Below are 26,161 nucleotides of genomic sequence, written 5' to 3'. Positions count from 1 at the left end.
TTTCCGGATTTCAGATGCTCAATCTGTACTGTATCTAAAAATATTATTTTCTGAAACAAAGATCTATAAGGTTCATATAGAAAACATTATTCTAAAATGGAAGCCTGCAAAAGCCTTAAGCTTGTATATTTGCCTCATATTGAGCATAGGAAATTTGTCCACCCCAAACTTCACCCATGGGTGCTGAACTATGTTGTAAACCATCTCTCACCGTGCATGATTTCCAAGGGTAGATGACTTTTTTAATGTCAGCATTTTGTTGTTTCATATATATGTCAACCTTTCATATTAGGGTTTTTAAACTACAGAAATAAACCAAGAAAATGGTTTCCTTGACAACTTCTCAGTCTCAATCTCCAACAGCCCTGTTTACCCTACATGGCCTTATCTAAGGCTCTCATCTTGTTGGCATCATATAACTTTCTCAAGCCATTTGCTCTTTTAGTCTAAGCTTCATTTGACCAATTCTACAGATCATGATGCAGACAAAGAAAATCATAGTACATTACACAATGCTACAGTGTACCATATTATCAAGGACTTAAAAGATTCATCAGCTCTCCTTTTATCCTTATCATCATGTGGCTAATTCTTGCTAAGTATCTTCTCCCTAGCCCTCAATTGCCCCAATTGCATTGTTAACTCAAAAGAAAGGATTAATTAATAACCTTATAGTAAAGAGGCCTTTAGGGAAGAGTGACCATAATACGATAGAATTTTATATTGAGTTTGAAGGTGATTTAGTTACATCCAAAACTAGGGTCTTGCATCTAAACAAAGCAAACTACATAGGTATGAGGGGCGAATTGGCTAAGGTAGATTGGGAAACTACATTAAAAGATATGACGGCAGACAAGCAATGGCTAGCATTTAAAGAATTAATACATAATTTACTCCACCCACGTTGGCTCCGTATCCCTTAAATACCCTTAGCTAGCAAAAATTTATCGATCTCAAGTTTAAAATTATTAAGCATCTACTGCTTTTGTGGGAGAGAGTTCCACACTTCTACCATCCTTTGTGTGATGAAGTGGTTCCTAACTTTTCTTCTGAATGGCCTCTTGTCCTAGACTCCCCTACCAGCAGAAAAAGTTTCTCTCTGTCTACCCTATCAAATCCTAAAAACCTCAATCAAATTATCGCTTCACCTTTTAAATTCCAGGGCATTCAAACCCAGTTTATGCAATCTCAACTCCTCAAAATCTAACCCTTGGAGCCCTGGTACCAATTCTGGGCACCATACTTTAGGAATGATGTCAAGGCCTGAGAAAGGGTGCAGAAGAGATTTACTAGATTTGTACCAGTGATGAGGGACTTCAGTTTTGTGGAGAGACTGGAGAAGCTAGGGTTATTCGCCTTAGAGCAAAGAAGGTTAAGTGGAGATTAAAAGGTAAGGGGGGTGGGGGAATTGTAATAACTAGAACAACTTTCATTTATATAGCACTTTTAACATAGAAGAAATGTCCAAAGGCACTTCACGAGGAAAATGTGCACTGAGTTAATGAAGGAAATACTGGGAGGGGAGACAAAGAGCTTTGTCAAAGAGATTTACTTTAAGGGTCTTAAAGGAAGAGGGATAGGTAGGGAAGTGGAAGGTTAATGAGGGAATTTCAGAGCTTGGGGTTCCGGGTGACTGAAGACAAGGCCTCTAATGGGAAGGGAAGGGGGAATGTATAACAGATCAGAGTCGGACTGTTTTATGCTGCTATCAAAGTTGAAAATTTCATCCATTGCTTCAAAGGCTGAGAAGAAACTAAGAAACATGATTATTGCTAAATTATTACAGGTTACTATTACTAACCCTATTAATGTTAATTCAGTTCACTTATGCTGTCAGCAGCGGAGAGTCAGTGCTCTGACAAAGTCATCAGCACCGATTAAACAAAAATCAATAGTAATGGAAGGAACAAAGCAAAGAAAATTTATCCTAATTTGAATAGCTGATTTATAAAAGGTTTCCTGAATGCGAGATTCTGTCTTTAAAGGTATTATATCCATGAATGTTGGGACAAGTTGTTTGGAGTCTGAAGTTTCCATTAGGAGTCTGGAGTAGCCTATTTCGACAAAATACAAGAATGACAGAATAATTCTGTTTTTCTTTCCTGAAGGAGATCAGTTCAATTAGTTACTAGTAGCCAACAATAATTATTCTTTAAAGGGTTGGATTTTCAAGGGATTTGTGCCCCGTTTAGCGCCTGGGCGAATTGTAAAAATGACTCTTTTTGGCGCTAAACGAGGTGCACAACATGTTGCGCCCGGGCGGGACTTTCGGCGGTGGTTTTGCGGCGGTGCTAAAACTTAGTGCCTGCCCGATGTTTTCATCGTTTGGATGACGTCAATCAGCGTTCTACGCTGCGCTAGTGCCCCGGGTGGAACTTTCGCCGATATCGCCCGATTTACCATCCACCTGGGAACCCGCGAGCAAAAAGCAATCAAACCCAGGTCAGACCCAGGGCGCACCCGGCACTAATGGCGCCATTTTAAAAACGGAACAGAAGTTCAGTGCATGAAAGGATTGGGAGAAGAAGGCTGCGTATTTCACAGTGAAGTTGTTTGTGAGTTTATAGTTTGTTTTAAAGGAGATTTAAGGACATTTAAAAAAAAAATGGGGGCTCCTCTATGTCAGCCATTATTCCTGGCTGCTATATCTGTACAGCTTTGAGCTTCAAGAAGGTTTACTGATAAGCATTTCGAAAGTAATCGAAGAGGTCGCAGACGTATGGGGAGGAGGCCATACCCCCCACGAGTTTACAGGGAACAGTGCTGATACCCGCAGCTGTCTGAGGCACAGTGCATTAGAAGGCTGCACTTCCAAAAAGAGGTGGTCACAGAGATATGTCAGCTCATAAAGGCAGACCTACAGCCTACCAGCGGCAACAGGACTGCACTGCCCATCAAGCTGAAGGTGACTGTGGCACTTACCTTCTATGCCTCTGGCTCCTTTCAGGCACCAACAGGGGACATATGCTCCATCTCGCAGCACGCTACACATTGCAGTGTTCGCCAGGTGATTACTGCACTCTACGTATGCAGGATGCACGCAGGAGGTTCAGAATGAGAGGGCTCTAGGTTTTGGACGATTTTCTGGCATCCCCAAGGTTCAGGATGCCATTGACTTTATGCACATTGCCTTGCGAGCACCTTTACTCAGTCCAGAGATTTATCGAAACCGAAAAGGATTCCACTCCATGAATGTACAGATCTTCTGTGACCATACTCAGTGCATCATGGCAGTCAATGCCCAATATCCAGGGAGCATCCATGATGTTTTCATCTTGCGTGAGAGCGCTGTCTCAGGATTGTTCGAGCGTCAGCCACAAGGCCAGAGCTGGATGTTCGGGGACAAAGGTTACGGCCTCGCCACCTGGCTCATGACCCCCCTCCGGAACCCTCAGTCTGAAGCCGAGCATCGCTATAATGACATGCAGCCACACGCAACATTGTCGAACACAGTTGGAGTGCTCAAGCAGCGCTTTCGATGCCTGGACCACTCTGGAGGCTGCCTGCAATACTCCCCTCAGCAGGTCTCTGTGTTCATTGTGGTGTGCTGCATGCTACACAACTTAGCCATCATGAGGGGGATAGGATTTGCCAATGGGGACTGCAGGAGCACCTCAGAAGAGAGGGGAGAAGGAGGAAGAGGAGCCTGGCGAAGAACCCATGCCATCAGCACAACCACAGGGGAGGCCTCATCGAGTTTTCGCCGCTGCAAAAGCCTTGCATCGGCAGCTCATAATTCACTGTTTTGCTTGAAGAGTGAACGGTACGTTTGACTGTTGCCTGGCCACTCTATCCCATCATGTAGATTATTCCTCTTCTTATTCTGCAAATGAGACACTACACAGGAATGGTTAACATGAACAAAAGAATTTAATAAACATTATAAACTTGTTAAACGTGATTTTGAAACTTAAATAAAATTTATTGAACATTGAACTTGAACAGAATTTGTAAACTTTTAAAACCCTCACTATCCGATGGGAACGGGGGAAGTCGGCATCCCCACGGACAGTTACCCTCCCTGAGGCACCGATCAGACCGGCCACTCGCTCCTCGATGTCTGTCAAAGGTGCGGACCGCCACCCGTCCGCCACTGCTCACGGCGGTTGTGGGACTTCTTTGCCTGCAAAGCTGACAATGGGAATGGTTACTAGCCCTTCTGCTCTTGTGCACACAGATAGCCACCAAAGCTCTTACACCATACTGTGTGCATGTAATACAGTCCTCTGTTTAATGGCCCTGGAAGTTGCACATGGTTCATGAGGAAGACGTTGAAGTGCAGAAACATCTTTTAAGATCTCAGAAAGTCATCTTAATAATGTGTAAAGATCATTCATGGCAAATAGGGTGCAACACTAAGTCTACCTATACCAACAGCTTCGAATTAATAATGTGTCAGATTTATAATTTAAGTAATGAAGGAATGCATCAATAAAAATTGTACTTTAACGACCCTACAAAGATCGTTGAACCTCTTTCGGCACTGTGTGGGGGTCGTTCGGATAGTGTCGGCGGCAGAGGCCACCTCAGCTATTTTGCTCCAAATTTTTCTGAAGACCGATGGGGGGGTGGGGGTCTACTTCCACCCCTCCTGTTCAATTTGGCCCATCTTCGTTCCACTGCACTGACGAGGGCCTCGTTCGCCTCCGGGCTGAACCTTCTGGCTCTCTGTCTACTCTCCTCATCTTCCATCGTGAAAATCAAATTGTAAAATGGCTGATTCAGCCCTGGGTGTACTGTGCATGTGCGGGTGCTCCTTGCCTGCATTAGCGTTTGCGATCGACAGCTGACCAGAAGTGCGGGGAGAAGAAAAAGTTCCAAAAAATAAAATTTGCGCTTGCGCAGAAGGTCCGATTTTTTTTTTTTGGTCGCAACTTTCGGCTCCGGTGCACAAATTTTATTGTGCAATGCCGGCGTTATTGCTAACGATCTTTACCATTTGCCGAAAGTTGCGTGCTCTGGCAGTAACGGTAACCCAGCGGTAAAAACGTTTTAGCTCCGCGATTATCGGCCGAAAACGTGCAAAATCGCTAAAACTTGAAAATCCAGCCCTTTATATCTGAGGCTAGACAGCGAGTGTCAGTTCTTGAACTCTGGCGCATCAGATTTAAGCCTTATGCTGTCCTCACCCAACATGTGCAAGATTACTTTCTAGCAGCCTTCATTAGGCAGCCATTAGGAGTGCCAGTCTTGCAGGTATGTTCTTTAGATTAGGCACTGGCTGGTGCTGGAGCACCCGTAACATCCCAGGAGAGATCAGCAGACTCAGCACGGAACAGTTGTTGAACTTAGACTTTCTTCTTCTGTGTAGCTCAATGCTGCACTATATGGTGTGTTTATCATTGACAGTAGAGAAAGCCAACAAGGAGTTGTAAATTAAGATCAAAATGTTGAATATGAATTTGGGTGAAATGTTACATTTTAATGCCGTTTGAAACATAACATGAAAATGTTACACCAATAATTGTAATTTTAAATTTGATTTACATTCACAGTTTCATGTTTGGGGAGTTAACAGACAAAGAAACAACTGAGAAAGTACAACAGACATTTGAAAACTACGAGATAAACTCATTTGAAATCCTTATGTACAAAAAGAACAGTAAGTAAAAACATTTTAAGAATTTATTGTTTATAACACCAAAAGATTGTAATATTGATTTAGTTGCAGTGGAAATATAGACAATGCATGATTAAGAAATTAATACTTTTTTTGGTTTTAGGCGGAATAATATTTTTTTTCCATTCAGAAGTACTTTACAAAATAACTTCAAGATTACAAGAGAGACTTCAAGAAGACATAGACAGGCTGGTGGAATGGGCAGACATGTGGCAGATGAAATTTAATGCAGAAAAGTGCAAAGTGATACATTTTGTTCGGAAGAACGAGGAGAGGCAATATAAACTAAAGGATACAATTCTAAAGGGGATGCATCACCAGAGAGTCCTGGGGGTATATATTTATAAATCGTTGAAGGTGACAGGGCAGTTTGAGAAAGTGGTTAAAAAAGCATACTGATCCTGGGCTTCATAAATAGAGGCTCTGGGCTAAACTTTCTGGTTTTTATCGTTCAATTACTACCGATTTAGTGCCCGTTTTATCGTTTTTAAGACCTTACCGCCCAGCGATGTGGACGCCATTTTGTAATCAGAGCTGCAGCTGTATTAAATTGCAGATTAAACTTCAATCGTTTTTTGGAGCATTTAATTGTTGTTTTTTAGGAATACTTTTAATTTCAGGGGTTTATAAAAATATCTTCTTTAATTTGAGGAGAGATTAATGAAATTTGATTAATTTTAGAACAATTTTCAGTAAATTTACCTTTTAAAAAAAAAAATGGGGCCTGTAATTTCTCTACCAATGCTGGCTTCTAATTACATGCTGCAGAGTGAATCTGGAAGAAGGTTTATTGGAGAGTATTATGTGCCCATTCAAAGAGGTGGTAGACTGCTGAGGAGGAGGAGACGTTACCCACAACGCATTTACAGGAATAAGCGATCGTACCTGGACTTTTCTGAGAACATTTGTGTTAGATGGCTGCGCTTCCGAAAGGAGGTCGTCAGTGAGATATGCCAGCTCATTAAGGGAGACCTACAGCCTACCAGCACCATCAGAACCGCTCTGTCCGTTGAGGTTAAGGTGACTGCGGCACTTTCATTCTATGCATCGGGCTCCTTTCAGGTATCAGCTGGCGACATATGCTGCATCTCTCAGCACGCCACACATTGCTGCATTTGGCAGGTGACAGAAGCGCTTTACGCACGAAGGTTTGACTTTATAAACTTCCCAATGACCAGGGAGACACAGAGTGAAAGGGCGTTGGGATTCTCAAGAATAGCAAATTTCCCTAAGGTTCAGGGTGCGATAGACTGCACACACATCGCCCTGCGAGCACCCTTTGAGGATGTAGAGTTGTTTCATAACCGAAAGGGATTCCACTCCCTGAATGTGCAGCTCGCTGTCGACCACAATCAAACAATCATGGCAGTAAATGCCAATTTTCCGGAGAGCATTCATGATGCGCACATCTTACGTGAGAGCACTATCTCCGATCTCTTTAAAAGTCAGCCACACGGTCAATGCTGGATGTTTGGTGATAAAGGATACGGCCTCGCCACCTGGCTCTTGACCCCCCTGTGTAAGCCTCAGACAGGAGCTGAGCATCGCTACAATCAAAGCCATATAGCCACACGCAATATAGTCGAAAAGACAATTGGAGTGCTGAAACAGCGCTTCAGATGCTTGGACCACTGGAGGCAACTTACAATACCATCCGGAGCAGGTCACGGAGTTCATTGTGGTGTATTACATGTTGCATAACTTGTCAATCGGAAGGGGGCAGGAAATGTCGCAGGGGATTGCAGGTCTACCTCAGGATATAGTGGACGAGCCAGTTAGAGAAGTGGAAGAGGAAGGTGAGGAACAGGAGATCGATGAGAAGTCTGGCAATGAAACCATGATACTAGCCAACCCAAAACTGCTGGAGAAGACATGCAGTGCTTACTGTTACGTCAGCAGCTCATAAATGAACGTTTTGCTTGAATGGTTCCGAGTTCAGTTAAAATGTCCATTGTTTGTGACCCTTATATTGATTGTATTGATTGTTGACCCCTCATTTATCAAAAGTGAGTGAAACACAGCACAAAAAATTAAGTTCAATAAAAGTTATTTTAACTTTGAAAAAAGCTGAGTGTAAAGTAAATTTTTAAAAAATAGTTAAATAAATTATTATTAAATAATGAAAAATACTTAAAATAAAAAAATGAACAAGATTTGAATAAGTCATCAATGCATTTTTAACACACAACACAACATCCCAAGCAGTAAACAATTTTTCATACACTAACACCCACCCACTAACAGTTAACACAACAGAATACATTTTTATATTAACAATAGACAACAACACATACCAACCCCCCCCCCCCCCCCCAGTCATGGACCAAGACAGGAAGCATTTTTAATTCATTTGCGACCACCGCCTTCCCCCCTCCCACCTTCACCTGACACCCAAATGTTTATTTGGATCGCGCATACCCCTGCCCCTCCCCCTGCGGGCATCAATGTCAGGGCGTTGTGCAACAGTGCGCCCCGAGCGCAGCTGCAGAAGCCGGGGTGACCGTGGCAGTGCCAAGTGTGGGGAATGTGGAGAGGTGGTAGGGTCTGATGACCCGTCCTCGGATCCAGAAGAATCTGCATTCTCCTGACTCCCATGTATTGCTGGCATAATTGGTACGACACTTTGGGGTTCAGTGTTGTTCCCCAATTCCACTGGCCGCCTCAAAGCGTCCACGGAATCAGCGATTCGCTGCATCACCACAAACCGCGCAGCCTCCTCCTCCGAATGGCACGCTGATTGCGCTGCAATCACTTGTGTGAGCGCACCAATTGCCTCGAGGAGCTGTCGACCTATGTCGACGCTCGACCTAGTCACCGCAACCATGTCCATCTCTACGCCTGCCTGTCTTGTAGCACGGACCTCATTCCGAAGCAGCCTCCTCGGATTATGCATGGGGGCTACAACACTCTGTATACACTACTGCACAATGCTTGGTCCGGCCACTTCCTCGGAGGCGAATCCATGAAAAATTGATTCGGCTGAGGAAGAGGCGGTCGCAGGCATGAAGGACCCTTCAATGGACTGCAGCACCTCCTCGATGTCGACTTCCTGCAGCGGGTCAAACATTAGCTGCACTTGAGCAAGGTCATCCTCCTGTTCTTGCTCCTCTGTAAACACTACTACGTGCTCCTGTTCAGCTAGCAAACAAGACAGAATTGGTAAGCAGAAAGGTGAGGGAAGGAGGGGGGGTGGGAGAGGGAGGGAGGGTGAAGGTTACATTTCCTAGCTCACATTGTGCATGAATATGAGGAGGTGCAACATGACTGCATCGTATTTCACCAATATACACGACATGAAATGAACATGTACAGAATTGACTGAGACTGCATGGCATTCTCATAATATTTCATATTGGTACTAGCTTTACAGTACAGTATAATTTATGCATTATGCACATCCCGGGGATCATGTGTTACTCACATAGTGCCAGCACCGGATTAGCACCAGCACGTGTGGTCGAGCGATCATGTGCCCCAGTGAGGGCTGTGGCCCGCTCCTCCAGATCGCTCAGCTCCTGCAGCTCTGCTGGCCCTCCCCCAGTGCAGCGATGTGGTCTTGGTTGAAGCGATTTTTTTTTTTTGAAAACATGAAAAAACGATGGTTTAATATAGCACAAGTACTAGTAAACACCCACAATGCTTTTCAACACTGTCCCATTAATGCACTCTCAGCTTCCAAGTTATGCATCATAAACACATCTTATTAATTAAAGCAAAACAATATAATAACACCATTTATAGGGCCCAAGTTTTCACATGATGTGCGCCTGATTTTTAGGAGCAACTGGTAGAGAACGGACTATCTTAGAAATCGCAATTCTCCACATTTTTTTTTCTGCAGTTCTAGTCAGATAGAACAGTTCCACATTGGAACAGAATTTTTTCTTCAAAAGGGGGCGTGTCTGGCCACTGACGCCTAATTTCAAAGTTTCCACAGTGAAAACGTACTCCAAACTAACTTAGAATGGAGCAAGTGAAGATTTTTGTAGAACTGAAAAAACCTGTTCTACACATTAAAAAATCAGGCGCAGGTTACAAATTAGGCGTCCAGAACGAGGTGGGGGGGAAGGGAACTTATTAAATTCTACAATCAATCCTTATTTATACTTATACAAATATTATACAAATAAATCCAACCTGAATAAAAATTTATAAGCAAAAGAAAAGATTAAATAAACCATCTTCCTACCTGTGTGAAAGTTCTTCAGGCAGGCCTTTAGGAAGCAGTTTGCCGTCGGGACCGAAGGCTGAACGGGCCGGGCCTGAGATTTCGGGCAGGGCCTGTCCCCAGCACCAGAGGTAGGTGGCGTTGGGTCGGGTCGGGGAGAGAGGTTCGGTTCGGGTCGGGGGGGGGGGGGAGGGAGGGAGGGAGGGAGGTCAGGTCGGGGAGTGGGGGGGGGGAGGTCGGGGAGGGGGAGGTCAGGTCGGATCCAGTCCGGGGGCGGGAGTAGAGTCGGGTGGGAGCGGGAGCGGCAGCGGCAGACGCAGACGGGTCGAGTCGGGTCCGGTCGGCGGGGGGGGAAGCAGGAGCGGCAGACGGGTCGGGTCGGGTCGGGTTGGGTCGGGTCCGGGGGGGGGAGAGCAGGAGCGGCCGCGGCAGCGGCAGACGGGTCGGGTCCGGTCCTGGGTGGGGGGGAAAGCAGGAGCGGCAGCGACGTTCGGGTCTGGTCGGGCCTGGTCCGGGGGGGGCGGAGCAAGAGCGGCAGCGACAGGCGGGTCTGGTCGGGCCTGGTCCGGGGGGGGCGGAGCAGGAGCGGCAGCAACAGGCGGGTCGGGTCGGGTCGGGTCCGGGGGGGAAGCAAGAGCAGCAGCGACAGGCGGGTCGGGTCGGGTCTGGTTCGGGGGGGGGGGGGTGGGGGAAGCAGGAGCGGCAGACGGGTCGGGTCCAGTCCGGTCCGGAGTGGGGGGGGGGGGGGGGGAGCCTTATTCACGCAGCCCCAGTGAGGCCATTCGGCCAGGGCTAGAGGCTGCGTGCTTCGGGCCCCTCCCACACAGTTTCGGGCGCCTGGAGCTACTGCACTTGCGTGCCCACTGTAGCTTGCATGTGCAGAGGTCCCGGCACTGTTTTCAGCGCCGGGACCTGGCTCCGCCCCCCCTACATCTCCTGCTGCGCCGCGCCGAGGGCCAGAGGACCTGCAGGGAGGTAGAGAATACGGAGGGGTTTTTTAGGCGCACTTTGTGGCGCGAAAAACGGGTGCCCAGCTCGGAGGGGCGCCCGTTTTTTATCGTGTGGAAACTTGGGCCCATAGTAACTCCAAATTTAGTGATATTAAGAAATGCACAGTATGGTACCTTCAAATTTTAACTAATGAATCATTAAATTATTAAATTTATTAATATTGTGTTCCTAACACAGATGAGACTGCACACACGGAGGTTAAAGTAACAGAGTGACCTCAGTCTTTAATAAGACACTCCAGAGTGAGGGACAGGCCTTAGGGGCCGGCTTATATACAGTGCTCCCAAGGGATGCTGGGATCCCTTGGGACTTCAGGGGATGAGCTTCCTGGTGGCGGAACATGGGAGTGCATGCTTTACAGATATACAACATCACTCCCCAGCAAAGTCAAAGTGAAAACTATTTACAAGGTGAGGTGGTCGGGAGCCTTTCTTTCCCTGGTGGACCGCCTCGGTACAAATGTCTGTTCTGGTGTGTTGGCTGTGCCCTCGCTGGGCTGGCATGTTGTTGGCCCTGCAGGGCTGCTAGGTTAGCCTGGCCTTGCTGGGCTGTTGGGCGTGATGGGTTCGATTTCCTGGTCCGGTGTGGTGTCAATGATCTTTTGGGTGTGAGTTGTGGGCTCGAAAAAGATGGTGTCTGCTGTAGGTTGTTCAGGGCAGTCTGTGAACCGCAGCCTCGTTTGGTTCAGGTGCTTTCTGCAAATTTGTCCATTGTCTAGTTTGACTACAAACACCCGACTCCCTTCTTTAGCTATCACTGTGCCCGTGATCCACTTGGGACCATGTCCATAGTTTAGCACATACACAGCGTTATTCAGATCACTTTCCCGTGACACAGTGACGCGACCATCGTTTACATTTTGTTGCTGCTGCCTGTTCTCTACCTGATCATGCAGGTTGGGGTGAACCAGCGAGAGTCTGGTTTTAAGTGTCCTTTTCATGAGTAGCTCAGCCGGGGGCACCCCTGTGAGTGAGTGGGGTCTCGTGCGGTAGCTGAGCAGTACTCGGGACAGGCGGGTTTGGAGTGAGCCTTCTGTGACTTGTTTAAGGCTCTGTTTGATGGTTTGTACTGCCCGCTCTGCCTGCCCATTGGAGGCTGGTTTAAATGGGGCCGAGGTGACATGTTTGAGCCCATTGCGGGTCATGAATTCTTTAAATTCGGCACTGGTGAAACATGGCCCGCTGTCACTGACCAGTATGTTAGGCAGGCCGTGGGTGGCAAACATGGCCCTCAGGCTTTCAATGGTGGCGGTGCTTCCCGACATTATTTCACATTCAATCCATTTTGAAAAAGCATCCACCACCACCAAGAACATTTTACCGAGAAACGGGCCCGCATAGTCGACATGGATCCTCGACCATGGTCTGGAGGGCCAGGACCACAAACTTAGTGGTGCCTCTCTGGGTGCGTTGCTCAACTGAGCACATACGCTGCATTGCCACACACAGGATGCTTAAGTCAGAGTTGATACCGGGCCACCACACATGGGATCTGGCTATCGCTTTCATCATTACTATACCCGGGTGTGTGCTGTGGAGATCCGAGATGAACGTCTCCCTGCCCTTTTTCGGTAACACTACGCAGTTACCCCACAACAGGCAGTCTGCCTGAATGGACAGCTCGTCCTTTCGCCGCTGGAACAGCTTGATTGGCTCTTGCATTTCAACTGGGATGCTGACCCAGCTCCCATGCAGTACACAGTTTTTTACTAGGGACAACAGAGGATCTTGGCTGGTCCAAGTCCTAACCTGGCGGGCCGTGACAGGTGATTTATCATTTTCAAACGCTTCCATGACCATCAAGAAGTCTGCGGGCTGCGCCACCATTAACAAGTTTGCAGGCTGCGCTATTTCCACCCCAATGGTGGGCAATGGTAGCCGACTGAGAACATCCGCACAGTTCTCGGTGCCTGGCCTGTGGCGGATGGTATAGTTATACGCTGATAGTGCGAGTGCCCACCTTTTTATGTGGGCTGAGGCATTAGTATTTATCCCCTTGTTTTCAGCGAACAGGGATGTGACGGGCTTGTGATTGGTTTCCAGCTCAAATTTGAGGCCAAGCAGGTACTGATGCATTTTCTTTAACCCGAACACACACGCTAATGCCTCCTTCTCAATCATGCTGTAGGCCCTCTCTGCCTTAGACAAGCTCCTGTATGCATAGGTGACGGGTTGCAACTTCCCCGCAACGTTAGCCTGTTGTAATACACACACCGACTCTGTACGACGACACGTCACATGCAAGCACAAGTCTTTTACACGGGTTATACAATACAAGCAGTTTGTTGGAGCATAAAATGTTTCTGGCTTTCTCAAAAGCAATTACTTGGTTTTTCCCCATACCCAGTTCTCACCTTTACGCAATAACACATGTAGGGGCTGTAAGAGGATGCTCAACCCCGGTGGGAAGTTACCAAAATAATTGAGGAGTCGCAGGAACGACCGCAGCTCCGTGACGTTCTGTGGCCTGAGCGCATTCCTGATAGCCTCCGTCTTGGCGTCTGTGGGCCGAATGCTGTCCACCGCGATCTTCCTCCCCAAAAACTCCACTTCTGTTGCCATGAAGACGCATTTCGACCTCTTCAGCCGCAGCCCTATGCGATCCAGTCGCTGGAGGACCTCCTCCAGGTTTTGTAGGTGCTCGGCGGTGTCCCGACCCGTGACCAATATGTCGTCCTGAAAGACCACCGTGTGTGGTACCGACTTGAGTAGGCTCTCCATGTTTTTTTTTCGTAGCCAATCTTTCCAATTCTTTGTCAAATCACAAACGCCAGAGGTCACCTTGCACACATCAAGGATCACTCTGCGCTAATGCTCTTAGCCAAAAGGCCGAGAGCCACTGCACCGTTCCTGGAAGTACTGCAATACCAGGTTCGTGCCATGGAGGTGGATGGGTCAGGCCCCCCACACACCTCCGTGGAGGTGGATGGGTCAATCCACCCCACCCACCTCCTATTTCCAAAAAGCATAGGAGAACCACCTTCCTGATCCAGGGAGAACCACTTTGGGGTCATGGTTACTCCCCTGTCAGGTCAGTTACGCATGATCTTAGCCAAAAGGCCGAGAAGTGTTTCTCTGGAAGATCGCTGCAGCTGACCTAATTCCAAACGAGCATCTGTTGTAGATGAACAGTCCCTTCTGCGTGTTGATGCAGGTGAGGCCCTTCGAAGACCCCTCCAGCTCCTGCGTCATGTAGGCCGAAGTCAGGTCAAGCTTGGTGAATGTCTTGCCTCATGCCAGCGTCGCAAATAGGTTGTCTGCTTTAGGTAGCGGGTATTGGTCCTGTAGCGAGAAACAATTTCTAGTTACTTTATAATCGCCGCAAATCCTGACCGTGCCATCACTTTTGAGTACTGGAACAATCGGGCTGGCCCACTTGCTGAATTCCACTAGGGAGATGATGCCCTTGCGTTGCAGACTGTCCAGCTCGATTTCCACTCTCTCCCTCATCATGTGAGGTACCGCTCGCGCCTTGTGGTGAATGGGTCGTGCCTCTGGGACCAAGTGGATCCGCACCTACGCCCCGGAAAAGTTTCCAATGCCTGGCTCAAAAACGGAAGGAAATTTGTTAAGAACCTGGGTAAATGAGGCCTCATCGACATGTGATAGCGCTTGGATGTCATCCCAGTTCCAGCCAACTCCTTCCAAACAGTGTGGAGCATCGCCCGGGACAATCCAAAGTGGCAGTTCGTTCATCGTGCCCTCGTAGGTGACCTTGACCATGGCGCTGCCCAGGACAGTGATAAGCTCTTTGGTGTACGTTCTCAGTTTCGTGTGGATGGGGCTCAGGGCTGGTCTGAATGCCTAGTCTCTGAAACATCTTTTTACTCATGATGGATTGGCTAGGGCCAGTGTCCAGTTCCATGGCTATGGGTAAGCCATTCAATTTTACGTTTAGCATTATAGGTGGACATTTCGTCGAAAATGTGCGCACCTTGTGTATTTCAGCATCTGCCTCCTCTCTTTGAGGCTCGAAATTGCTTTGATCCATCATGGACTGATCTTCCTCTGCCACGTGGTGGTTAGCAGGTTTTGCAGAGCTTGCAGCTCGTTGGAGGTGCCCCATTGTTCCACAGCTCTTGCAAACATACCCTTTGAAGCGGCATGAATAGGCTGAATGGAAGCCTCCACAACGCCAACAAGGTGTGAATTACCTTGCATTCATCCTTTGTTTGGGACTCTGAGCCATCTGGGTCACCTGAGGCCTGCTGGCAGTTGCAGACTTGTGGTTTCTGCCCTGTACATTTCTGCTCGCAAACACAGTTCCAGTTAATTTATGAACATTGCTAGCACTTATGTGCTGAGAGATTTGTTTGGTGTTATCACTGGTGGACATAAACGACTGATCTATCACAATGGCCTTACTGAGGGTCAGTGTCTCTACAATCAAAAGTTTTCGGAGGATGGTCTCGTGGCCAATGCCCAGTACAAAAAAGTCTCTGAGCATTTGCTCCAGGTAGCCATCAAACTCACATTGTCCTGCAAGTTACCTTAGCTCAGCGGCGTAGCTCGCCACTTCCTGACCTTCAGATCGCTGGCACGTGTAGAACCGATACCTCGCCATCAGCACGCTCTCCCTTGGGTTAAGATGCTCCTGAACCAGTGTACACAGCTCCTCATATGACTTATCTGTGGATTTCACCGGAGCCAGAAGATTCTTCATGATGCTGTAGGTCGGTGCCCCACAGACTGTGAGGAGGATCGCTCTCCTTTTTGCAGCGCTTCCTTCTCCGTCCAGCTCGTTGGCTACAAAGTACTGGTCTAGCCATTCGAAATAGGCTTCCCAGTCCTCACCCTCCGAGAACTTCTCCAGGATGCCCACAGTTTGCTGCATCTTTGCGTTGGATTCGTATTCTTGTCGCCAGTTATTGTGTTCCTAACACAGATGAGGCTGCACACAGAGAGGTTAAAGTAACAGTGACCTCAGTCTTTAATAAGACACTCCAGAGTGAGGAACAGGCCTTAGGGGCCGGCTTATATACAGTGCTCCCAAGGAATGGTGGGATCCCTTGGGACTTCAGGGGATGAGCTCACGGGTGGTGGAACATGGGAGTGCATGCTTTACAGATGCACAACAATTAAAGTTTTTACTCTTGCGCCCGAAACTATGTTCCTGGCAAACTTCCTCTCGTACTCTATTTTCCCCCTCCTAATTAAACCCTTTGTCCTCTTCCGCTGAATTCTAAATTTCTCCCAGTCCTCAGGTTTCCTGCTTTTTCTAGCCAATTTACATGCCTCTTCCTTGTTTTTAACACTATCCTTAATTTCCCTTGTTAGCCACGGTTGACTGTTTTATTTTACTCCAGACAGGGATGTACAATTGCTGAAGTTTATCCATGTAATCTTTAAATGTTTGCCATTGCTTGTCCACCGTCAACCCTTTAAGTATCCTTTGCCAGTCTATTCTAGTCAATTCATGCCTCATACCATCGAAGTTACCTTTCCTCAAGTTCAGGACCCTAGTTTCCGAATTAACTGTATCACTCGCCATCTTAATAAAGAATTCTACCATATTATGGTCACTCTTCCCCAAGGGGCCTCGCACAACAAGATTGCTAATTAGCTCCTTCTCATTACACATCACCCAGTCTAGGATGGCCAGCTCTCTGGTTGGTTCCTTGACATATTGGTCTAGAAAACCATCCCTAATACACTCCAGGAAATCCTCCTCCACCGCATTACTACCAGTTTGGCTAGCCCAATCTATATGTAGATTAAAATCGCCCATGCTAACTGCTGTACCTTTATTGCACGCATCCCTTATTTCTTGTTTGATGCTGTCCCCAACCTCACTACTACTGTTTGGTGGTCTGTACACAACTCCCACTAGCGTTTTCTGCCCTTTGATATTCTGCAGCTCCACCCATGTCTTTGTCTCCCTTTTATTTCCCTCTGTCTTCCTGCATAGGTTCACATCCCCCTGCCATATTAGTTTAACTCCTCCCCAACAGCACTAGCAAACACTCCCCCTAGGACATTGGTTCCGGTCCTGCCCAGCTGCAGACCATCCGGTTTGTACTGGTCCCACCTCCCCCAGAACCGGTTCCAATGCCCCAGGAATTTGAATCCCTCCCTTCTGCACTACTCCTCAAGCTACGTATTCATCTGAGCTATCCTGCGATTCCTATTCTGACGACAACGTGGCACTGGTAGCAATCCTGAGATTACTACTTTTGAGGTCCTACTTTTTAAATATAGTCCTAGCTCCCTAAATTCGTCTCGTAGGACCTCATCCCGTTTTTTACCTATATCGTTGGTACCTATATGCACCACGACAATGGCTGTTCACTCTCCCTTTTCAGAATGTCCTGCACCCGCTCCGAGACATCCTTGACCCTTGCACCAGGGAGGCAACATATCATCCTGGAGTCTCAGTTGCGGGCGCAGAAATTCCTATCTATTCCCCTTACAATTGAATCCCCTATCATTATCACTCTCCCACTCTTTTTCCTGCACTCCTGTGCAGCAGAGCCCACGGTGCCATGAACTTGGCTACTGCTGCCTTCCCCTGATGAGTCATCCCCCCCCCAACCGTACCCAAAACGGTGTATCTGTTTTGCAGGGGGATGACCACAGGGGACCCCTGCACTACCTTCCTTGCACTGCTCTTCCTTTTGTTCACCCAATCCCTACCTGGCTGTATACCCTTTACCTGCGGTGTGACCAACTCGCTAAACGTGCTATTCACGTAATTCTCAGCATAGTGGATGCTCCAGCGTTCATCCACCCGCAGTGACAGTGCCGCAATGCGGTCTGTCAGGATCTGCAGGCGGATGCACTTCCCGCACACGTAGTTGTTAGGGACACCGGAAGCGTCCCTGAGTTCCCACATAGTACAGGAGGAGCATAACATGCGTCCGAGCTCTCCTGCCATGACTTAACTCTTGGATTAACTTAATTGGGCAACAACAATGCTAAAGATTACTTGCTAATAAAGAAAGAAAAAGAAAAGCTACTTACCAATCTCCAGCCAATCACTTACCCCCTTGGCTGTGACGTCACCTTTTGATTTCTTTCTACTTCTTTTGCCTTCTCCCTGTAGCTGCCTCAACGTCCCCGGAACTCGCTCCTCCTCTGACTAGCTCTCTGACCACGAACTCCCGTTGGCCTTTATAGGCCTCGCCATCCCCGGAACTCGTTCCTCCTCCTCTGACTAGCTCTCCGACCACGAACTCCCGCTGGCCTTTATAGGCCTCGACATCCCCGGAACTCGCTCCTCCTCCAACTAGCTCTCAACCACGAACTCCCGCTGGCCTTTATAGGCCTCGACGTCCCCGGAAGTCGCTCCTCCTCTGACTAGCTTATTATTGATTTATTATTGATGATGGCTCTTTATTTGTAAAAGTAAAGTGTTTAATGTTTGTAAACCTCTCCCCCCCCCCCCCCCCATCTTTCGTTCCCTACTCCTGATTTCTAAGTGTAGGCAAGGTTTTTCTGAGCGTACAAAAATCTACACTTACTCCATTCTAAGTTAGTTTGGAGTAAGTTTTCGCTGCCTAAACTTGCAAAACAGGCGTAAGTGATCAGGCACGCCTGCTTTTGGAAAAAAAAACTGCTCTAAAATGAAACGGTTCTAACGGACTAGAACTGGAGCAAACTAAAGGCTGAGAATTGCAACTTCTAAGATGCTCCATTCTAAGCTAGTTGCTCCAAAAAACTAGGATCAACTCAGGCCGAAACTTGACCCCCATGACTCAACTTAAAGCTAGCCAACATCTCTTTAAAATGGAGGTGCATTCTGGCTAGGCACCCAGGAAGAAGTTGTTGAACAGTCACTGGCTGAAGGAGGGAGCGAAGTTTCTCTGATTCTGCACTGGAGGCTTTGGTGCAGGCAGTAGAGAGGAGAGGGTATATCCTCTTTCAACCAGGGCACAGTGTAGACAGTGGGAAGAAATCGCTGAGTATTACAATGCCAAGAACTCTGAACCAAGGAAATGGCTGCAATGCCGTAAAAATTTCAATGATCTGAGTAGAGTTGTTAAAGTAAGACTTCCCTCATTCTTTCTGCTCACAGCTGCACTTACAGTTTCGTTAATTACAACATTGATAGCACTCCCAAGATGCCTTTGCCGCCACTATCCTTTACTATTCTACAATCACTGCACCACACTTTACCAAACCTCCTTCTCCTGCTCACACACTCACCACTATTGCAACCCTCACTTGCCCATAACTCACATTTCACAGACAGACTGTCAACTATTCCACCACAATAGCCACTCTCCAGACACCAAAGGAGGAAGAGCCCACCTGCACGCCCTCTCCCCATTGAAGAGAGCCTGCTTGCCATCATGCGAAAAGACAGAGAGGCCGTGGCGACTGGCAGCATCGGAGGAAATGACACGTGCGTTTATTGATACCTTATTCTCAATGTCTCTTCTGACTTCTCCCTCACCCTACAGACTCTGAAAGATAAACTGCATATATTTTCAATGCACAGTTATTTCTATATGCTCTCCCTCACACCACAAGCTAACCCTTGTCCCTCTCTTTCATTTCAGCTGCTGAGAATGTTACCGCCTCTCAGCCAGTGCAGGAGCAGGAGCCCAGTCACCCACTTCATCTGTCATTGACCCCTTGGACTAAGTCAGTGGACTAACCCTGCCTGCATTTCCCTACTAAAAAAATGTCTTACCATCCACGCCTAAATTGTGGATGATTGCACTGGCATCCTGGTTTTGACTGAAACTTGACTTATGGATGTCAACACCTAGCCACTTCCTGATCCCTCCCCACCGGGCTATACTTTCCAGCACCTGCCCTGCCCAAACTGCCGGAGTGACAGTGTGGTCCATATCACCTTGTGCTCAGTAACCTACCTTGGTTTCTGCTCCCCCAACATTGGTGGCTGTTCCTTTAGCCATCTAAACCCTACGCTCTGGAATTCCCACCCTAAATTCCTCCATCTGTGCACCTCCCTCTTCTCCTTTAAGTCCTTCTTTAAAACCACAAACTTTGACCAACATTTTGGTCACTCCTCCTAATATCTCCCTTTTCTTGGTGTCCATTCTTGTCTGATTACATTCTGTGAAACACCATATGACATTTTTCTATGTTAAAGGCAATATAAAAATGCAAGTAGTGGTTGTTGTACCGCTCATGGTTGGTGGGCGGGAGCAAGAAGTGGTGTTAGTCACACAGTGAGGTCAGAAAATGGCATTAGTGTTGTAATTATGTAATTGAACCCCGATTTGAATTTATTCATGAGGCTTCCGCCTGTTACAAACAGGAGCTTTTGCTACCAGGATTAATGTCCTCTTGAAAACTTAACCAGCTACAAGTGAGCAGCAGGAACAGACATTTTTGAGCACAAATGGAGCGGAACTAAGGCGAAGATCTCGCCCCCACCTCCCCGCATGTTTCTTTTACTTAATCAGGTGGTGAGAGAACCACCACAAAGGAAAAATCTACTTGACCTCGCCCCCACCCCCCCGCATGTTTCTTTTACTTAATCAGGTGGTGAGAGAACCACCACAAAGGAAAAATCTACTTGACCTCGTCCTCACCAATCTACCTGTCCCAGATGCATCTATTGGTAGGAGTGACCAAGGTACAGTCCTTGTGGAGACAAAGTCCCATCTTCACACTGAGGGCACCCTCCATCATCGCGTGTGGCACTACCACTGTGCTGAATGGGATAGATTCAGAACAGATCTAGCAGCTCAAAACTGGGTATCCATGAGGCACTGCAGGCCATCAGCACAATCTGTAACTTCATGGCCCGGCATATCCCTCACTCTACCATTACCATGTGAGGAGGACGCTAAGAGGCTGCAGGGTGATTTGGACAGGTTAGGTAAGTGGGCAAATGCATGGCAGATGTAGTATAATGTGCATAAATGTGAGGTTATCCACTTTGGTGGCAAAAACACGAAGGCAGAATATTATCTGAATGGCGGCAGATTAGGAAAAGGGGAGGTGCAACGAGACCTGGGTGTCATGGTTCATCAGTCATTGAAATTTGGAATGCAGGTACAGCAGGCAGTGAAGAAGGCAAATGGCATGTTGGCCTTCATAACTAGGAGATTTGAGTATAGGAGCAGGGAGGTCTTACTGCAGTTGTACAGGTCCTTGGTGAGGCCTCACCTGGAATATTGTGTTCAGTTTTGGTCTCCTAATCTGAGGAAGGACGTTCTTGCTATTGAGGGAATGCAGCGAAGGTTCACCAGACTGATTCCAGGGATGGCTGGACTGACATATGAGGAGAGACTGGATCAACTGGGCCTTTATACACTGGAGTTTAGAAGGATGAGAGGGGATCTCATAGAAACATATGGCTCGACAGGTTAGATGTAGGAAGAATGTTCCCGATGTTGGGGAAGTCCAGAACCGGGGACACCGTCTAAGGATAAGGGGTAGGCCATTTAGGACTGAGATGAGGAGAAACTTCTTCACTCAGAGAGTTGTTAATCTGTGGAATTCCCTACCGCAGAGGGTTGTTGATGCCAGTTCATTGGATATATTCAAAAGGGAGTTAGATGTGGCCCTTACGGCTAAAGGGATCAAGGGGTATGGAGAGAAAGCAGGAAAGGGGTACTGAGGGAATGATCAGCCATGATCTTATTGAATGGTGGTGCAGGCTCGAAGGGCCGAATGACCTACTCCTGCACCTATTTTCTATGTTTCTGTGTGGAGGGGAGCGGACAGGTCGGAAGGCCTCCTCGTAGGACTGCTCCTGGGCACGGCCAAGTGTGCCATCAGCCGGTCCAGGCAGCGGGCGGTCGAGTGGGGTTGTTCAGCCCGACTGCCTGCCTCTCTTCCGCGCTTACATCCGACCCTGGAGATGAAGCACGCGGTGTCCACCGGTACGCTCGCGGCCTTCCGTGAGAGGTGGGTGCCGGAGGGACTGGGGTGCATCATCACCCCCGGCAACCAAATTTTAATTTGATTTTATATGTTTTAAAGTTTCATTTGCTTTATTGCCGGGTTTTAGTTTCCCCCTCCCCTTTTATAGGGGGCACTTGTATAATTTGTCTCTCGGTGCCCTAAAAAACCCCACAAAAACCCCCCCCAAAAAACAAAAAAAAACAAAACAGGGCACTTGAAAAATGTTTGGAGTGTCCCCCCCAAAGGGGACACTTGATTTATTGGTTAATCGTTTACAACCAAAAGAGTTGTAGAGCTGTTGTCCATCCTTGTCTTCTGCCCGGGCATGCCATGGCGTACCATCTTTCCATCCGGAGGAGGCAGAGATCCCCAATGGAGGGCTCTATGTGGAAGTCCTCCCTTTATCTATTGGGGACTTGGCCTGGGAGATATTGCATGGGGCAGTCCCGAACAATAAGTTTTTAAGTCGGTTCTTCGACTCCCAGGCTGCCTGCATTTTCTTCGGTCTGAAGCTGTCTGTGTTCCATGTTTTTATACAGCGTGTGAGGTTGCAGCCCCTCTTCCATTATTTGAAGGGGCTGCTCCTCGATTTTTGGCTGGACTTCAATCCCACGCTCCTGATCTTTGGGCACCCGTAACGGAGGGGAACCGGTAGGTCAGAGGGCCTCCTTGTAGGACAGCTCCTGGGCCTAGCCAAGGTGGCCATTAACAGGTCGAGGGGGTCGTTCAGCCCGACTATCTGCCTCTCTTCTGCGGCTACGTTCGCGCCATGGTGTCCCTGGAGATGGAGCACGCGGTGTCTACCGGTATGCTCGTGACCTTCTATGAGAGGTGGACACCGGAGTGCATAATTTCAACAGGAATTAGAATTTTAATTTGATTTGACAAGGCTCCCTTTAATGTTTAATTGTTAATTTGTGGGTTTTGGTGCCCTTAAAAAATGGGGCACTTGAGTTAAAGTTATACCAAAATTAGTTGTAGAGCTGTTGCATTGTGAGTGGCTTAGCCAGTCACGTGATGTTCACAAGACTCAATAAAACCCCAGTCAGTTGGGGCTGGGTCATCTACGATGAGGTGTGCAGTTGTGAGCCTAGTGGATGAACTGGTAATATGTAGTGTGATTGGTAAACCTTTGTTAATAAACCAATAAGTTCTTAATAGCAATATGTTGCTATGAATTCTTAAGCAAAGAACCCATGAAGCAAATACATTACAAAATGGTGACGAGAATGGGAGTTTGTTCATAAAGACATTTTGGTGGAATTTCCTTTTGAAAGCAAATGCAAGTGGAGCACAGCAAGAAGCTATACCGGCAGCGTGGTTTAAAGTCATCGAAAAGCAATTCAAGATTATTGAGAGTGATTAACGCCTATTAAGCTGAGACAGTAACATGGATGTGAATTTGAGTTATGTCAGTAATTTGGGAGCTTTTGACCAGAATAAGGAATCATTTAGATAATTCAGGGAAAGATTGCAAATGTTTTTTTCAGAGCTAATGATGTTAATGAAGTCCCAGCAGGTGTGGCAGATTCACAATTAAGGAATCTAGCAGTTCAGGAGATGATGAAAGCTATTCTGTCAGTCATGATTGGAGCAGAGAATTAGTGAACTTGTTAACTCCGAGAAAGGTTCAGGATGCTTCATTCTCAGACATACAACAAATATTGGAGAATCATTTTGATCCACAGTCTTTAGAAATAGTGGAGAGCTATAAGTTGCAATGAGAAACCAAAGGCTATGAGTGAATACATTGTTGCCATGAGCATTGTCTCTACACTACAATTTTGAAGGATTCCTAAAAATGGCTCTTCGAGATAAATTTGCGTGTAGATTAATGGATGAACGCATCCAGTCAAAATTGTATGATATGGATAATCTCTCTTTTGAGAGAGCATGCAAGATAGCTACCTCCATGGATATGACAGAATTTTTTTTTCAGGAATTTCACCCATTACCGGCAGTACTAGCAGTTTACAGGCACAGGGCTGTAGAAACGCAGAAGATTGAGAGCCCTAGTCAGTGGGAGAGTTGTGAAACTAAGAACAATAGATGTCATAGGTATAATGGCAACCATACCACACAACAGTGTCGGTTCAAGTGGGCAAGATGCTACCAGTGCCAACTAAGGGGACACATTGCAGCCATATGTAAATCAAAGGACAGACCCAACTATAATCAAAAACTTCACTGGATGGAAACCGATCAGAACAGTGTAGGTTTTGGTGTATATGCAGAGAAGGGCAAGGCAATACATTCCTTATGTCAGGATTTCAAAACATTAGTACTAATTAGTAATCGATGATTAATATGACAATAGATACAGTGGCTGATTGCTCAATAATGAGTCAGGATGTGTATTACAAGGATTTCAGAGGCGTTACCACTAAAGGCAAACTCAGCAAAGCTGAAATCATATTCAGGAGAAAAGCTGCAGACGCTTGGACAAATGGAGTGTATAGTACAATACCAGGGGCAACAAGCAAGATTACCTTTTATTATAGATAAATACGTCAATCGGCGACACTTATGGGCAAAGATTGGCTAAGAGTGATTTGTTTGGATTGGTACAGTATCGATAGTACAGAAATGGTTAAGTCTCAGCTAGATGCTCTGACGGAGAAATATGCTAGCATATTTGAAGACTGATGCGAGGGCATCAAGTGATACACTGCACATATTTGGATTAGGTCGAAAGTCAAACCTATGTTTTGTAGACCAAGGCTGGTACCATATGCATTAAGATCGCAAGTTGAACAAGAGCTTGATAAATTGCAGAAAAATGGAGTTTTAGTGAAGACTGATGGGAGTGACTGGACCACCCTGTTAGTTGCAGTTCCGAAGGCAGACAAAACGGTACGGCTCTGTGGGGATTATAAAATTACCCTGAATCGAGCAATTGATGATGAGCAGTGCCCTTTACCGACATCACAGGACCTGTATGCAGATCTGGCGGGCGCAAAAGTCTTCACAAAACTGGATCTCTCCCACGCCTATGCTCAACTCCACATCGACAAGGATAGTCAACAGCATCTGACAGTCAACACACTCAAAGGTTTATATTCATACATTAAGTGGCCCTATGGTATCAAGTCATCACCAAAGATAGTTCAGGCTACCATGGATTAGATCTTACAGGAAATAAATCACTGTTTGTGCAATCATGAGGATGAGTTGATAGCCACCAGCACAGAGAAGGAAAACCTGGAAATCTTACAAGAAGTATTCAGACGGTTCAATGACCATAATCTGAAGCTGAAGAGGAGTAAATGTGTATTCATACAGCGTGAGGTGGTTTATCTAGGATTGCTGGTTGATGAAAATGGTCTCCAACCAGTTAAGGAGAAAGTGCAAGCCATCATGATGGCTCTGGAGCCGAAAAAATTACTGAATTACGACCCCTTTTAGGCATAGTCCAATATTATGCTTGTTTCTTTCTTGGACTAGCAACGGTGCTCGCACCATTCCATTATTTATTAAAGAAAGGGGTGCGTTGGATATGGGACAAAGAGCAACAGAATGCATATGACACATGTAAACGACACTTGAGCAGTAGTGCTCTTCCCGTCCATTATAATCTGACTCATGAACTAAGACTAGCATGTGATGCCTCTGGGTATGGTGTGGGATCAGTAATCAGCCATGTTATGAATGATGGGCAGGAAAAAACGGTCGCCTTTGCATCACGTACGCTCAAGAAATGCAAACAAAATTATGCCCAGATTGAGAAAGAGGCTTTGGCAATTATATTTGATATTAAAAAGTTTCACCAGTTTCTTTTGGGATGCCAATTCACGCTAGTAACCGATCTGAAAACAGACATTCTGAGGACAGTCCTCTGAGTCAAGTAAGATTGTAGAAAATGGGCATAGCCAACCGATTGTAAAGAAATGGAGGTCGGAGCAGGAGGAAGCTAAAAGCTTACAAGAAGATACTCAGGCTCAGCAGTCAAATTTGTAAAATTGTAATCATGATAAGTAATCTTTTAAAATATTGTATAAATACCTTGCTTCTAAAAAAAAAGGGAAGCAGTGTAATATATGCACTCACAGGTTTGTTGCCCAGCAATTTCTGTGGTCTGGAAGAGTCCATGTTCCATGTTTTTACTGAATGTGCGAGGTTGCAGCCCCTGTTTCATTATCTAAAGGGGCTACTCCTCAATTTCTGGTTGCACTTCAGTCCCACGCTCCTGATCTTTGGGCACCCTGTGCGGAGGGGAGCGGGTAGGTCCGAAGGCCTCCTCGTAGGACTGCTCCTGGGCACGGCCAAGGGTGCCATCAGCCGGTCCAGGCAGCGGGCGGTCGAGGGGGTCATTCAGCCTGACTGCCTGCCTCTCTTCCGCTCTTACATCCGGTCCAGGGTGTCCTTGGAGATGGAGCACGCAGTGTCCACTGGTACACTCACGGCCTTCTGCGAGAGGTGGGCGCTGGAGGGACTGGAGTGCATCATCACCCCCGGCAACCAAATTTTAATTTGATTTTATATGGTTTAAAGTTTAATTTGTTTTTATTGCCGGGTTTTAGTGTCCCCCTCCCCTTT

The 26,161-nt window shown here is 46.9% G+C and overlaps 1 protein-coding gene and 1 pseudogene across 1 annotated transcript in view; one reads left to right on the top strand and one right to left on the bottom strand.

Moving 5' to 3' along the window:
- kcnh1a (potassium voltage-gated channel, subfamily H (eag-related), member 1a) overlaps positions 1-26,161 on the top strand; it is a 453,352-nt gene that overhangs the window by 52,351 nt on the left and 374,840 nt on the right. The window contains exon 3 of the mRNA XM_070888701.1: positions 5,496-5,602. Coding sequence (XP_070744802.1) covers positions 5,496-5,602 — 107 coding nt within the window. The remainder of the gene's footprint in view (positions 1-5,495; positions 5,603-26,161) is intronic.
- Positions 13,633-13,870, bottom strand: LOC139274322 (U2 spliceosomal RNA; annotated as a pseudogene).

Source organism: Pristiophorus japonicus, chromosome 9 (genome assembly GCF_044704955.1).
Source record: "Pristiophorus japonicus isolate sPriJap1 chromosome 9, sPriJap1.hap1, whole genome shotgun sequence".
Taxonomy (NCBI): Eukaryota; Metazoa; Chordata; class Chondrichthyes; family Pristiophoridae; genus Pristiophorus; species Pristiophorus japonicus.
The sequence above is the reverse complement of the archived record's forward strand: the minus strand, read 5'-3'. Positions and strand labels throughout refer to the sequence as shown.